Source organism: Lissotriton vulgaris, chromosome 8 (assembly GCF_964263255.1).
Source record: "Lissotriton vulgaris chromosome 8, aLisVul1.2, whole genome shotgun sequence".
NCBI lineage: Eukaryota > Metazoa > Chordata > Amphibia > Caudata > Salamandridae > Lissotriton > Lissotriton vulgaris.
This window is the reverse complement of record NC_141696.1, coordinates 926,786,248-926,801,087: the sequence shown is the minus strand read 5'-3', so window position 1 is coordinate 926,801,087 and position 14,840 is coordinate 926,786,248. Positions and strand designations below refer to the sequence as shown.

The 14,840-nt window shown below is 41.7% G+C and overlaps 1 protein-coding gene across 1 annotated transcript; it reads right to left on the bottom strand.

Annotated features, from left to right (window-relative positions):
* Positions 1–3,445: 3,445 nt before the first annotated feature.
* SLITRK6 (SLIT and NTRK like family member 6) lies at positions 3,446–11,402 on the bottom strand. The gene is made up of 3 exons (XM_086934809.1): positions 10,695–11,402; positions 7,566–7,698; positions 3,446–7,162 (listed from the first exon to the last, which is right to left on the bottom strand). Exon 3 carries the CDS (start codon positions 7,135–7,137, stop codon positions 4,627–4,629), a length of 2,511 nt encoding a protein of 836 aa, XP_086790935.1. The 5' UTR covers positions 7,138–7,162; positions 7,566–7,698; positions 10,695–11,402; the 3' UTR covers positions 3,446–4,626.
* Positions 11,403–14,840: the final 3,438 nt, after the last annotated feature.

Sequence of the window (14,840 nt, the reverse complement as noted above, 5' to 3'; positions counted from 1 at the left end):
GAATGCCTGCCAGGTTTTAGTGATATGAACACCAGCAGAAGATAAATGAATGGACTTATATAAAAATATGCACATTTCAGTATCAGCCTTGTGCATATCACCTTCTGTTTAAGCTTTTTTTACTAAACTACCTTTCATGTTTAACACTCTTGCCTATCAATCCACACAGTTTTTGGCCTGGCAGTCATGACAAAGTGTATTTAGAATCACTCATAAAGCACCCAATTTCCGTTGTTATCCACATTTAAAAATAAATACAGACAAGAAAATAAATGTTTTTTCTGTCTGTATTTATCTGTAAAAATCAGTAAAAACGGAAAACAGGGAGCCTTACTCATGAGAGGTGAAGCCTCGTGAGTACCATGTTGGCCCTTTCCTCCTGACATCATTCTCCTTCACCCATTTTCCCTTGCCCCGGAAAGGGCCCCATAACCCACTCAAGGCTTTGCCTCATGAGAGTCATGACCACTTGAGTCAAATACTGTTCTCTGTGAGGGATCATGTTAACAAGATTTGAGATTGAAATGTACCACATTTGAAGTGCAGCATTACACATCTTTGATCTATTTCCCAACGATTTAAATTAAGCTTGTGCTGCATGTGCAGTCTCAGACCCCTACATTTAGAGCTTTACACTGAATGCATTTGATGAACAGAATGTTCCCATTTCAACTCTAAAAAGTGTCTATTTTACCTTCAGATAAATATCCTTTCTTGCCAAATGCCAAGTAATTTACAATCCAGATAGCCACTTTTTAAGTGTGAATTGTCTCAAAAGCATTCATTGGATTCATCCATTTTACATCTCTTGAATCTGGTTTGCATTTTCATTTCCACTTTTTCTGTTTGAGATTTCACTGATTTTCTTCATCACATTTGGAGACTGACACTTTCCATCCAGAATCATCACAGTTCCGGATGTAAGCTACTTCAGTTTCGAAATATCAGTCTTTTGAACTTCAGTACCCTGCTGCTTTCCACATTTGCCCCATATGCACTTCATAACAGTTGTAATGGAAACCCCATAATATGTATTCAAGCAAACATTTCATCTGATTAGAGCTTCCAAAAATCTACAAGTTAGCATGACTGTCCAAAATGTGAGCCCTTAGTTCCAGCTGACACAATTCTAACACAGTTCATCATTCATACAGTGGTGCCTAGTTGGTATTGGCAGAGGAGAATCTTTGCCACAACACTCTGCTTTCGTAAATGGCAGATATGTCCATTCAAGGAAATGCCAAGACATGCCTAGCAGCATCTGTTTGAAAACTGGCAAACACAAAGACACACACATAAATATCCATGCATACATATACAAATATTCAAACTCCCATGCATACAAACTTAGTAGGGTTCATACCCTTTTACCCATCCTTGACTTCACAGTCGATACAGCAGTCACCGGCAATCCTCTCATGCAAGGTAGAGAATGTCTAGCAAGTTCTACCAAGACCATGTTCTTATACTGAATAAATGGTCCGTGTCGTGGACAAAAATTAATCTGAGGGTTTCACCAAGATGCCTACCTATCTGAATGTCTGAAAGAATGAAAACATAATTTGATATGGGTTCATTTTACAATCTATGAAGGATTCCGTGCAGATTTATCAGAAAGGTATTAATTAATTACCTTGCCCAGCCCCTAGCCAACCCTGACAGTGCTCCTGAAAATAAATCCCCTGGCAGGAGGATGTGCTTTGACCATGACCTGCAGTGTGGGCCAATAAAAGGCGGGGCCTTAATCAGGAGGGGCAACATTGTGTCCTACAAGACGGCCTGCTGTGTGCTGGTTCCATCACTGGACTTATGATGATCAAAATGTTTTTGCCATATTCGCTATGAGTTATTGATCAATGGCGTTTGACAACATGGACCTGAATGAAACAAAAGATGTTCTGCTCAGAAAAAAATAAAAACAATTAAATAACACTTTTACAGGGAATAATCTTTTTTCTTAACTGAAATTGTGAGCTAGTGAAAACAATATAAGGATGTTACATTTACTTAGTCAATAGATTAAATATGATCTGTCTGTTATTATAAATGATGTTGCCTTTAGGTTCCCATATATATATAGAGAGAGAGAGGACTGGCTAAAGGTAGAGGCAGACAATTGGTCTGATACTGGTGAGATAGTTCATCAATTCACCTGTGTGTGTTTTTTTGTGTGTATGGTGATTTGGCACTGCTTTTCACTTACACTTGGTTACTAGACAATAGGCATGGACTGTAAATATACTTATGACACAGTAAAGTATTCGTGTGTTACAGAAAACCTACCAGACTAAAGTTGGTTCTGAGAACACCAATAGAAATAAGTATGTTTTTTTCTATTATCACATTTTTAGCAGAGGGACATGACATTGGTCCTGAAGAATGCCACGAACCGCTGGTCATTTGGGCAGAAACATGTTGAGCTAGTCGGATAGGGAACATCCTTACCACTATTGTCTACACTGTTTTTTAATCCTATCCATGGGGGATACTCATTAAAATATTTTTCCCCATATGAGATGGTTTTAATTCACTTTTGATATTATTTTTGCACTCTGCCCCTCACTCACATAAAACATTGTAGTGAAAAACACCTCACGCTCCTCTCCTGAGGGAGAGTTGTAGCCCACACAGTGCACCTTGAGGGCACTGTGTGCAAGAGGGAACCCAATGATGAAGCATGTCACCCAAAGGGTGAGTGGGGGTTCTCGTCTTTAACAAGCAAATGCCCTTCCTTTTTAGTTCGATTTGTGCACATTCATATTCACATTATAGTTAGGACACCATCCAGTTACCTTTTCTGTGTATTATATAGTGGAGTGGTACAGTGGATGGTAATAATTCCTCCTAGAGAGACCTTGTTGTGAGATAATGTTAATACAAACTCACACTTCAGAAATAACTATTCAATGTTTCTTGGGAAAATCTTTCTTTTTATGAACTTTCCAAAACTAAACTGTGTTAAGGTGAACTGAGTAAAATATCTGTTTGTAAAATATCTGTTCTCATGGGAATTTGTCTCATCTTTAAAAACAAGACTAAAATAAAATATATGTTCCTAAACATATTCTTCGATTTGTGTGGACACCACTGAGTCAGATCCTAAGCAGTATTGGCAGCTGCAGTGCAGGGAGTGGATAACCGCTGCAGGCAGTTTTCCTGATCTAAAGAATTACATATTTGTGCACACATACATGTCACGTGCATCCCAAATTGGAGAAAAATGATTTTAGATAATATCACAGAGGCCAGTTGTGTCTACCAACCCTTCTCCAAGCAATTAAATCACACACACAACACCAACAGAAAATGTAGCCACCCAAAATCAATTGGCTAATCATGACATTATATGCAATTCAAATGTAATACCATATGTCATTGCACCCACGTAAGGCTGAGAAACTATATTGCCAATGGTACGAACAAATAATCAAAAATTCTGTCCATGTTTAGGATTCAAATGCTTCCACAAACTCTTTGATTTATTTGCTTTGAGCATTTCTTTTAATCTGCTTAGAAGGCACCCAAGAATAATTATTTTGTGATTCAAAATGTAATGATACAAAACTGTACAGAATAAATAATTCTTATAAATTTGCCAGATCTTTCTAGTGAATAATGCTGCAGTGCTTCAAACTCCAAGCCAAGTCCACCGCTCAAAATGATAAGTGCATGTTTTCTACGAATTTATGGCAAATGACCTCTTAATCACAAACAAAATAAAAGGGCAAACTCTTACTTGGAGAGTACAGGCCACAGTAAAATTGTCTCTATCGGCAAGAAAACAAAAAAGCCACCACAGGAGCCAACTACATCGAAAAAAATAAACATAGAATCTGTACATTTACAGTATTTACAAATAATTCACTCTTTCTGGATATCTTGAGCATTCGTGGAGCAGAAGCCGAAACCAAAACACAAGTGATGAAAATGGGTGTACAGTAGCATTGTAAGTTAGAACTTCTCAAATCTCTGTGTGACTACCAACTGGAAAAGCAGCTTGGGCATAGGGTATGCCACAATATTTATCTGACACATTTTTGAAAAAAGGCAAATGAATGTTTTGAAACCCTACGTTAGCAAACCTTAGTGAAAATATAAATACCCAACGTAGTTTACCTCTTTTATCACAGATATTCTCAGATGTATTTTTTGCCATAGATTTTTAAATCTTGAATAGGGCCATAGATTGCAACCACTGCAATAAAGTCTCAAATTGCCTATGTTCCATTTGGCGCTAATCCTTAACCACTATGGCCTCTACGTTAAAGTCAAACAAATTCACGAAGCCATGGTACACAAAATCAACACAATAAAACATTTTGTATCCACTGGCACACAGGATGGTAACTGCCAACTATATGTTTTTTAAAGCCTAGTAAAATTTAGTAACTTCCTTTTCTCAAACAAAGTTACTTTATGATAATGCTTTCCTTGTTGACTGACTGTTTGTTGCTCAGTGTCGCAATGGCTTCTCACAGCGGTCCCTGAGCTGCTCCAGGATTGCTGCTGTGCTTAGGTTCCATTTGATGACGAATGTGTTTAAGGCACTTGTATTTACAAGGTTTGGAGAGAACCAAGATTTCTGCACCTCTGTCCCTGGCCACACTTAAAGATAAATATATTCCTTTATGTTTGCTGTTCCAAAATTTCCAAATAGTCAGGCTCAGAATGCAAGTTGGCTTTAAGTTCAAAATATTCATTCTTAGTCTGTTCCACCAAGACTTTTCGGGGCCTGGAATACATAAATGTCTCCATCAACTTCAGTTCCTCACGCGTTCTAGGATAATGCGCGTCCATGTCAGGCTGCAAATGAGCTATATTTTTCCTCAGGTATTCGGTAATGCCAAGCTGCTGAAGTTCCCTTTCCTTTTCAAGGATATTTCTGTACAATGAGCTGGCATCTTGAAAGGATAGAAACTCTGCTGACTGGTCCTCAGCTCTGAACTTGTGGTTTGAGCCTGTGAGCGGTGAATCATTCTCTCTTTCCATCAGACTCTTGCGGAGGTGCTTTTGGTCATTTGGCTCTTTCTCATCTGCTTCTTCCTCGTGGGCTGTGTGCTTTGGGCTGAAGGGTGGGCTCTGGTAGACATGAACTGCAGGATTAATGATGCGCTGCTCATAGAGGGCTGATCCCGGTCGCTCTGTTGTGTGATGGGTCAATTTATGACCATACATACTATACTGGAGACGAACAGGGCTATTTTCCCGTAGTTGTTCTTCAGTTTGTTTCTTCCTGTGTCTTCTTCGTCGGTGCAGAACAAGAACAATTATCCCAGCTGCACAAAATACAATCGCTATGAAGAGAATAAGCAGGCCAAGGATTAAAACCGAGAGTGGCACATAGTCTGTGATGGACCGCAGAATGCTTCCAGCACTGCTGGTTGTTGTAGCTGGCGTTGACACAACCACATAACTTACTTGTGTTGGCAGGACTGGATTGTTTGCCAGGCCTGGACATAAAACTTCATTGTTTAGAGATTTTAATTCCTTTTTTGCTAATGCTGCTGGGGATTTGCATAAAATGTCGTTCATCATCGTGTTTTTGCCCAGTTTTTGTATCCATTGTTTTAGGCCTACTAAATCACATGTGCAATCCCAAGGGTTATCCTCAAGTTCAATCTGGACCAGCAAGTCCAGTTCATCCAAAACATTGCTAACAGGCAAATGCGCAAATTGATTAGTTCTTAGGTATAGTCGAGCCAACGGAACTCCTGAAAAAATATTTGCAGGCAAATTATGCAGGAGGTTATTGTTCAGGTAAAGGACCTTTAGTTTTGGCATTGTATTAAATGTCCCTGGTAATATTTCCTTAATCGCATTATACTCCAGATACAAATACTCAAGCTGTAACAGACCAAGGAAGAGACTTTGACTCAGCTTTGTGAGGTGATTTCCATTCAGATAAAGCTTTTGCAACTTGGTGAGATTCACAAATGATCCTTCTTCGATTATTTCAATGCGATTGTTGCCTAAATGAAGCATTTCCAAAGATGCGTATTCCAGAAGGTCTGATTTTAGTACAGTTTGGATAATATTTCCAGCCAGAATAAACTTTCTGGGATTGAGAGGTGGTGGCCCTAAGTCTGACAAGCTTTCGATGTTTCTCTCCTGGCAATGTATTAAAAGCCCTGAGTGAATATGGCTGGTACAGTGGCACGGCACTGGACAGTACACAACTGGAAGCTGAGTGGCTGGCTTTGTGGCATGAGGGACCAAAGCGGGCTCCTTTGTTGGAGCTTTTGGGACTGGTATTGCTTTGCTTGCCATTCTCCCATCATTTGCAGATGCAGTTACAACCATTGGCAATAGCCCGGAAGGATCTTCCAGTTCATTTATTGGATCAGTAGTACACATTGCTTCTTTTTTCAGTCGACTTAGCATGCTTCCCTTCAGAATGGGTGGGCTGTAGCAAACCACTTCGCCAATTATTGACTGTGGAGGCATATTTTCCAACCAGGTTTTCAGCTGCAGCAGTTCACAATTACAGGCCCACTTATTGTCTTCGAGCTGAAGATCCAATATTCTACCAATGTGCTCTAAAAATCCTACGTAAGGTAAGGTCTGGAGCTGGTTCCCTCGAAGATCTAGGTGGGTGAGTGGCACGAAGCGAAAAATATTTGCAGGGAGAAACTCAATGGCATTGTCATTCAGGATAAGAACTTTAAGCCTGTTGAGCTTGCTAAAGGCACTTGGCTCGATCTCCGTGATAAAGTTGTTGTCAGCTTGAAGAAACTCAAGGTTCTCCAGTCCCTGAAAGGTATCTTCCTTTAGAATTTCCAAAGAATTGTGATTGATGTGAAGCTGCTTAAGAAGGCTCAAACCATTGAAAGCACCGGGCTCAATATCTACAATGTTGTTGAATCCAAGGTGCAAGGAGATGAGGTTGGTGAAGGCGGAAAATTCGTTGACACGTAGTTGGTTTAGGCCATTGTTCAATAAACTAAGATGAAACGGCAACGAAGGTGGTACTTGTATTTGAGATAACTTCTTGATACCTCTTTCTTCACAATTTACAAACAGTATGCTGTCCTTTTCCTCGCAGGAACAGAGTGTCTCACAAGATCCACTGCCCGGCAAAGCTTCGGGGGAAGCAGAAGCCACCATAATGGAGCAAAGTATAACAATCCGCACCTCCATGCTTCCACGCAACAGTTTTTTGCCTCTGTGGAAAAAAAATACATTCATATTTAATTCCATGATAAATATTCAGCTCTTCAACTTGATTTTTTTTTATGGTAGCAATATCCTTGCCTCTTTATGGTTAAAATATGTTATCATGTTAATTTTAATAAACTGCCAGCTAGAAAGAACGTGCATTTTAAAGAACCTTCTACAAAATAGATATATGCCAAGGCAATGCAGTGAGCTCCTACGAAGCTGCAACAGGCACTGACTGGAAAATTGATGTCAAGGGACGCTACAAAAATTATGCTATCGTCATTCACGGTTCATCACAGCCCACCAGTCTTCAGGAAGATGCCAACTCAACAAAAAAGGACTTTTCTGTCTGTGTGGCAGAGCAGAAACCTGAACAGAGGCAATGATAGTTCAACGTGGGGACTTACACTCAGCTGGGCTTAACAGTGTGTAGCCTGTGAAATGGCCTTTCGGTCGGCATCTGAGGCGCTCTGCTGGGTCCTAGAGCCGGCTACGTTTACTGCCCTCCTGCACCTGGGGCTCTTTCAGAATTTTTTAAACCTACAAAAACAAAGCATGAAAAACAGTGAGTCAAAGTCACGCGTGAGCGAACAACAAACATCTACTTGAAGCGAAACAAGAACAAAAATTGAGGGCCTGATTTTCGAACGCATCATAAATTCAGGGGTATATATTTTGTAACGTAAATGACGACTTCACATGGGTACTACCAATGTTTTAAATGGGTTGCGACGTGTCTACAGAAGTTAACCAAAAACATGCCCTCTTTAAACTGGAGTTATAAATCTGCAGTCCCTTTTTATGGCAGCTCAAATCTTTTATGGTGGTGATGGGGGCTAGTGTTTCTGGAACTGCAGTACTGTATACTAACATCTGGCAACTGCTGTACGGGGTCGACAGGATTCAATAAACGGTTCAGTCCACCACATCAAGTCAGGGAAGCCCTTGGGTCTGGTATGCATTTCCTACTTGTATTCCTTCTTGGCCAGCACATTTTGCAGATGACGTTGGCACGCATTTCACATCCTAAATTCGACAACGGACTAGTACAAGTAATTATACAGAAGAAATGTGCCATGCCCAGTGACACACAGGTGTATATTTACGTAAAGTTAGTTAGACTTTATTATTAACAACCATTATGCAAGAATGCGAAGCGTTGCGGAAAACATATGTCCCAAAATGTCCCGCAAAATGCGCGACACCTACATTTGGAGACAGCAGACTATACATTCAGAAACGTGCTTTTTGGTTTTGTCTTTTTTTCCCCATTAGCGGCAATAAGGCGACCTCATATAGTCCGAAAAGTCAGTGCAGGCTTAAATTGGCACGAGTCTATTTAACAGCTATGCTAACGAAAAAGCAAAAGTTTGCTCTATTTATCTTCAGAAAACTTACAAATGAACTGCTGACACCCAATTAAAATATATGCAAATGTGGAAAAAAATGAAGAGGGAGAGATTTCTGCTCGCACTTTTCATTCACTATGACCCCCGATCCCTTCACGTTAATACCGATAACACTCTAGCTGTCTCTCCCTCTCCCTCATGCGCTCTTAATAGAGCTGCACCCGAGAAGGTTATCTTGAAATAATAAACGCCTCCAAGATGGAGTGTGTGCGGGTGTACATGACGGCCACACACCACCTAATCCGGGCCCAACCACAAATAGTTGGTGCTGTTCCATAGAGTATGTCTGCGATTCTGTGCTTTCTCTTCATCACCGGCCACGGCCCAGTCCTCATAAAGCACATTCCAAACATATCTGCTGATTAATATACATATATCGAGGGTTTCCACGGGAGGTCCGCAAACCCCGCTGGCGGTAATTAGCCCCCATTTTCCGTTTCCAGTAGTAACCGTGGAAGAGAAAGGCAGCTGTTTACTGCCGCGCTGAATGCCCAACTTAACTAATGAGAGAGCTCAGCCAAAACAGAGCGACGGCGCAGTGACTGACAAGCACCCCTTCGCTGCTCTCTGCGGTGGCGTCATGTAGCAATGAGAAAGCGCAGCGGCAGCCCTCTTCAACCTGCCATTGCAGGCAACCCAGGGGTGAGGACATGATTTCTGGAAGATGGGAGGAGAAGGCTTGACACAGTCTGTGCATACATTATTTCTCCAATAACACGATTTAAAAAGTATTCTCCTGAGGCGCGCTGTGCTACTAGAAGTATTTTTTTGTTTTTGTAATGATAGGCAATTTTATCTGTTCTGAGAGAATACGCCAAGAATCTGATTAAGGAACTGTGGAGCCAATTAAAAAGACTCTTTTGAGTTCCGGAAGATATTTACTGCTTGCAATTGTTTGTTCATTTCTGTGTAGACATAATATATGTTTCTGCATCTCATAAGAAACAGAATGGGGGCTCTAATCGTCTACCCTGGGAGCGGGTGCACTTTGTTTAGTAGTAAAAAAGACGCGGATTGGCAAATATTTACAGAGAGCGGCAAATGATGCATATCCACTGGCAAACCCTGCAGTCTTTAGCCACACACAGCAGCACGCGTACATACCACACACATACAAAACACATTACCACCACACACGCACACAACCATGCAGAAATACACCCCTCACTCATTTTCGAACCCACATTCCCACACAGAAACATATCACACGGAAGCACACTAACTGCACACGCACACACAGGCATGAAGTATACAGCAACACGGCATAGTAATACATGTTCCACATATAATAAATATGATCTACTTTTATACAATGGAAGCCAATTTTAAGAACTCAGATAACTCTTGGTGGCAGGCACAAACGTTTCAGATGGAAGCTCACTAACACAGCACACACATACTGACATGAAGTATACATCGCATAGCAATACAGCTCCCAAACATAACAAATATGATATACCTTTAACCAGTGGAAGCCAATTCTATGAACACATAGAACACTTGGTGGCAGGCACACACATATCAGTTAGAGACACACACACACACACATACTGACATGAAGAATACATCAACCTCGCATAGCAATACGTCCCACGTATAATAAATATGATATGGATGTACAGAGTGGAAGCCAATTCCATGAACATAGAGAATACTTGGTGGCAGGCGCAAACATATCAGATAAAGCACACTAACACAGCACACACATACTGCCATGAAGTATGCATCAACATCACATTGCAATACATGTCCCACATATAATAAATATGATGTATCTTTATACAATGGAAGCCAATTTTAGCAACACAGAGAACACTTGGTAGCAGGTAATGTATAAGTTAAATGACAGATAACAATCTTTCTACAAGCCACCATACACACAGAAGCGTACCTTTCAAATTTTCATATGATGAACCGAACACCATTCGCATACATCTCCGAGAAACAGACACTGAAGATATTGATCGTTCTTTCTAAGGGGTAATGGGTCAAACACACATCGGTATTCAATTTGCACAAACGTTTGAAAATAAAATAGCAGTGTCCCTCGAGTTAAAGGGACTCGTATCACAAGCGCACTCTTTCAAAAACAGAGGCAGTTGACTAGTTGAATGAGTCTTTCTTTACCTGCGATCTGGATCCCGAGGCAGCAGTACCTGCAGCTATGACAGACTCCCTACCAGAGAGAGGGGTGCGGAAACTGACGCAGGTGCGGAATATTCCTCTTCACTGTAATCCCCGTGCTCTATGATCCAGAGGTGTCACGCAAAGGTGCGCGCCTCCGTGCGCCTCCACGCGCCGCAAGTCCGGCCAAAAGTACGACTCCGGTGAAGGCTCGCGAGAAGGAGCAGAGGGCGCGTTGAACTGAAAATATCACCATCTGCGCGCGCCCAGCAGCATTTGTCTGACTTTCTTAATTAAGATTCAAAGCATACTTTGCGGTAATGCTGAGTTGTCAGGACGCCTCTGGAAGCGGCGAGCAGCCCGGCAGCCGGCGCAGAGCCTGCCCTTCAGCAGGGCGTGCGAGCAGGTCAGACTGCGCCCCCCTGCCTCCCAGACGCGAGCTCTGTCCACGCTACCGGCCGCTCCTTCTCGTCTTTCCTGTTAGCTCGGGTTGTTGTTAGTCACGTTGCCAAAGGCTGCGACCAAGGCGTAAATAAGAGAGACTTCTTGGCATTTGGCTTGGAGATTAAGCCCTTCCCCTCCACGGAGGCTTAACTGCCAGTGTCAAATTGTACAAGATGCGGCTCCACCTTGTTACAGTACAACTCCTCCCCTCGCGCGCAGCCCCTCTCAATATATCCAGACGCTGCCGAAGCGCCCCAGACGGGCGCTGGGCAGGAAACTGCGCGGGTTCGCTATTCGGAGGGATGGATGTTTTACGATGTTCAAAGGTCGAGCCGGGGTTCTGCACAGATCCACACGTGGACAAGCCACCTACTGAGATCGCAGAGGGACTGTTGAGATTGACCCTACTCAGCACAGTGAGCTAACCGCAGTGACACTTTACAAATAAAATAATGTAAGCTAATTTTTTCATGAGAAAACCTTCCTAAGGACAAAGCAGCTCTTCACTATTCCCTTTGCGACTATATACTCCATATAATGTACATCTGGAGATATTCTGTTGTTTTAACACCGAAAAAAACACTTCTTGAATCACCTCAACTCACATCGGTTACACAGAGGCGCCAGAATTGTGTGCTGAGTATCTACCGTAAGCAGATTTCAAAGCAGTTTGCTATAAATTATGCACAGCAGCATCCTGAAAAAGAATAACTCTCTGTTTACATTTTCACTTTCTTCCCATGTTGACTCAACTCATGTGCACTGTCTCAGCCCAGGTCTTATCAACCAAGCTCTGCAACCAATTCTATACCGGCTGGTGCAGGATCACTGGAAAACCCCGACGCAGTGCTTAATTTGTAAAAGAAAAAGTGCCAGGGCTCTGTTAGGTGGCCACTGCAGCTTGCACCACACATTGCCCCAGCCATGCTGCTAATGATAGTAGCAACACAACTGCTAGTTGTCATACTCCTACAAATGTGACAATTTGCACTGTCCCAGGATCCCAAAGCTAAAAGAATGGTTTGGGAAGCAAGTGATAGTCATTTTTTAATGTATATTAAATTAATAGTTGACTGTTGTTGAGTTCATCTCTAAATAGCCAGACAGAGCCACCTTGTGGCAGACTGTCACAAGCACTGGTATTGACAATGAAGTGCCGGTGCACTGGAAACCACCGGCTCAAATTAGGCACTGCCCGGATGAGGCACAGGACAATTGAGCTCTTTTCATGGGATTGATGGGCTAACGAATTCATAGTGCACACACACTGAAAGTACCCTGAGGGAAGTGCACCTAGTTTCAGAGGAGGGAACTACATGGTTTTATGAGGCAAACAATAATACTGCTTAGTACAAACAATGCTAGTCCCACAGTATTACAGTACACAATGAGTTTTTAATAAAAACCTTAACCAACAGAAAACTATTTTTAGCAAACATATTTAAATAATGTGCTGCAAAATGACCCTTTTTACCCCGTTCAAACACGCATACTGCTATATTCATGGGACGGAGAGTATATCACCCTCCCTCAAAATCTTCTTGGAGAGCATTGTACTTGCTGATACGCCCATCCGATATAGTGCATTGAGGCCGGTAGTATCACCCCATCTTTAATTACTGAAAGGAAGGTAGAAAAATATAATTTACCTCCAAAATACACAAAGTATGAAATAATGTATATGTTGACAAATGTAGCTAATGTATTTACACTGGAAAAGAATAGTGCAAGACACTGTCCACCAGCTATCTGTGTCAAATTGTTTAAAGTAGAAGTCCTGTGATACTGTCAGAGAACAATCATTGTAAATACAAGAATGCCCCTTCCCACCCACCAGGGTCTTTGTTTCCATTGGTACAGTACGTGCAGTGCACCGGGACCCAGAGGCCTGATGGGCCCACTGAACCCTGATTATATGCTATATTTCACAGTTCAAACAGCAGCCAGTGGGCCCAATTATTTCCTTGCAACATGGCCCATTACACACTAGAGATTTCCAACCCAATAAACAGATTAGTCCATTGGCTCTGGTGTGGTGGGCTCTTGGGTTGCTCTGGTAGCAGAGTTTTTGACTCTGCTGAATGAAATATATCAGGCATAAATTTTGTTCATGGAGTTTCTGTAATGATGCAGTCACTGGTAGTGTAATGGCATTGGCTGGTAGTTATATAACAAAATGTTGAGTGCAGAAATATCATCCTTACAAAAATGCCATGGTATAACTCTTCAGAACAAAAATGTCTTGAAGGTAGCTTATAGGAACGTTTAGCATAGATTTATTATTCTTAAGTCCACCGCCACATCCCTTGACAATATGCATATCATCCGGGTTTATATATGTGGAGTCAAGAGTAGTGAACCAATACTACATACATATACTTAACTTCTCGATATATTGGTAGCCGATATTTTGGCCACAATGTTTTTGTAGGATAATTTCATCTATGATTTTCTGTCATATCCTTTGCGTGAGAGCTTCATAATTATTGTTGAAAAGTGGTTTATTAGTAGGGGTAAGTAGGCACCTACCACTAGCAATAAGTCAACAATCACAATATAACTCAAAGTCTCAATAAATTATTCCCTTGCTCAACGCTTGTTAGGTGGCTGCTAGCAGGCAGGCTTAACTTAGGAGACAGGCGTGTAAAGCATTTAAAAACATCAATACATTACATAAGTAAGACACAATGCACAATAAACAATCCAACACTAATTTATAAAAATAGGTTATATTTTTATGAACAAATGGACACCAAAACGGCAAAAATCCAATTTAGGGAACCAGAGATATTATTTTTTGAAGATTAAATGTAAAAATGCAGCTTAGAAGAAAATAGCACTTAAAGGGTTATAAAAGGTTGTGCAGGACCAGGACATAGTCAAGAGTTCTTTACACTTACTTCCAGAAGTGTATATTGATGCAGGAAAGTGGTTCACAGCACCAGCAAAGGGTTCAGAAGCTATCTTTTGGTTCTTGGTTCCTGAAACTACAGCTCCCAGAATGCACTGAGTCAACTTATGGAGCTTTTTACAAAAGTTGCTTCAAACTTCTAGAAATTCTTCCTGAAGTTCCTCTTGCGGATTCCATTTCCAAAATACCAAACCAAGGATATAGAAGCTCTCAGATGGTCCTTGGGATGTTGAGACTACGTTTCCCACAAAGTACCTTGAAGAATCCTTAAAAGTCCACTGGACGCACTCCAAGATGGGGACATTTTGGTGGAGATGATGCAAGTGGGTTCTGTTAACCTGAATCTTTCAAGGTGTCCACTCATTAATCTATGTGAAGCCAGGCAATGTCCTTAGGGTTGTAGTACCAGATTGTGCAGAAGATGCAGCCCTTCGGAGTGCAGATCAGGGTTCCAGAAGGGCAGTCCTTCTTCTCCTTGTTTCAGACAGTTGATCTAAGTTGTTTGGCAACTCTCCCATATTTAATAACTGTTCCTGGACGACAAGCAGAGGTACACTCCAAACCAATGGATGCAGGGTGCCACCCAGGCGTATGACCACTTCCTCCAAAGTGTGGCATATTTCTGTCCCAGAAAGCACTATTCTTCCAAAATCCAAAATGGGGCACGTCCAATCTATTCCACTCCACTCTAAGCTACCTCACTCTATCCCACTCAAATCCACCCCACCCCAATCAATCTCACCCCATCCCAATCTACCCCAGGCCCTTCCAATCTTCTCCACTCCTCCAATCTA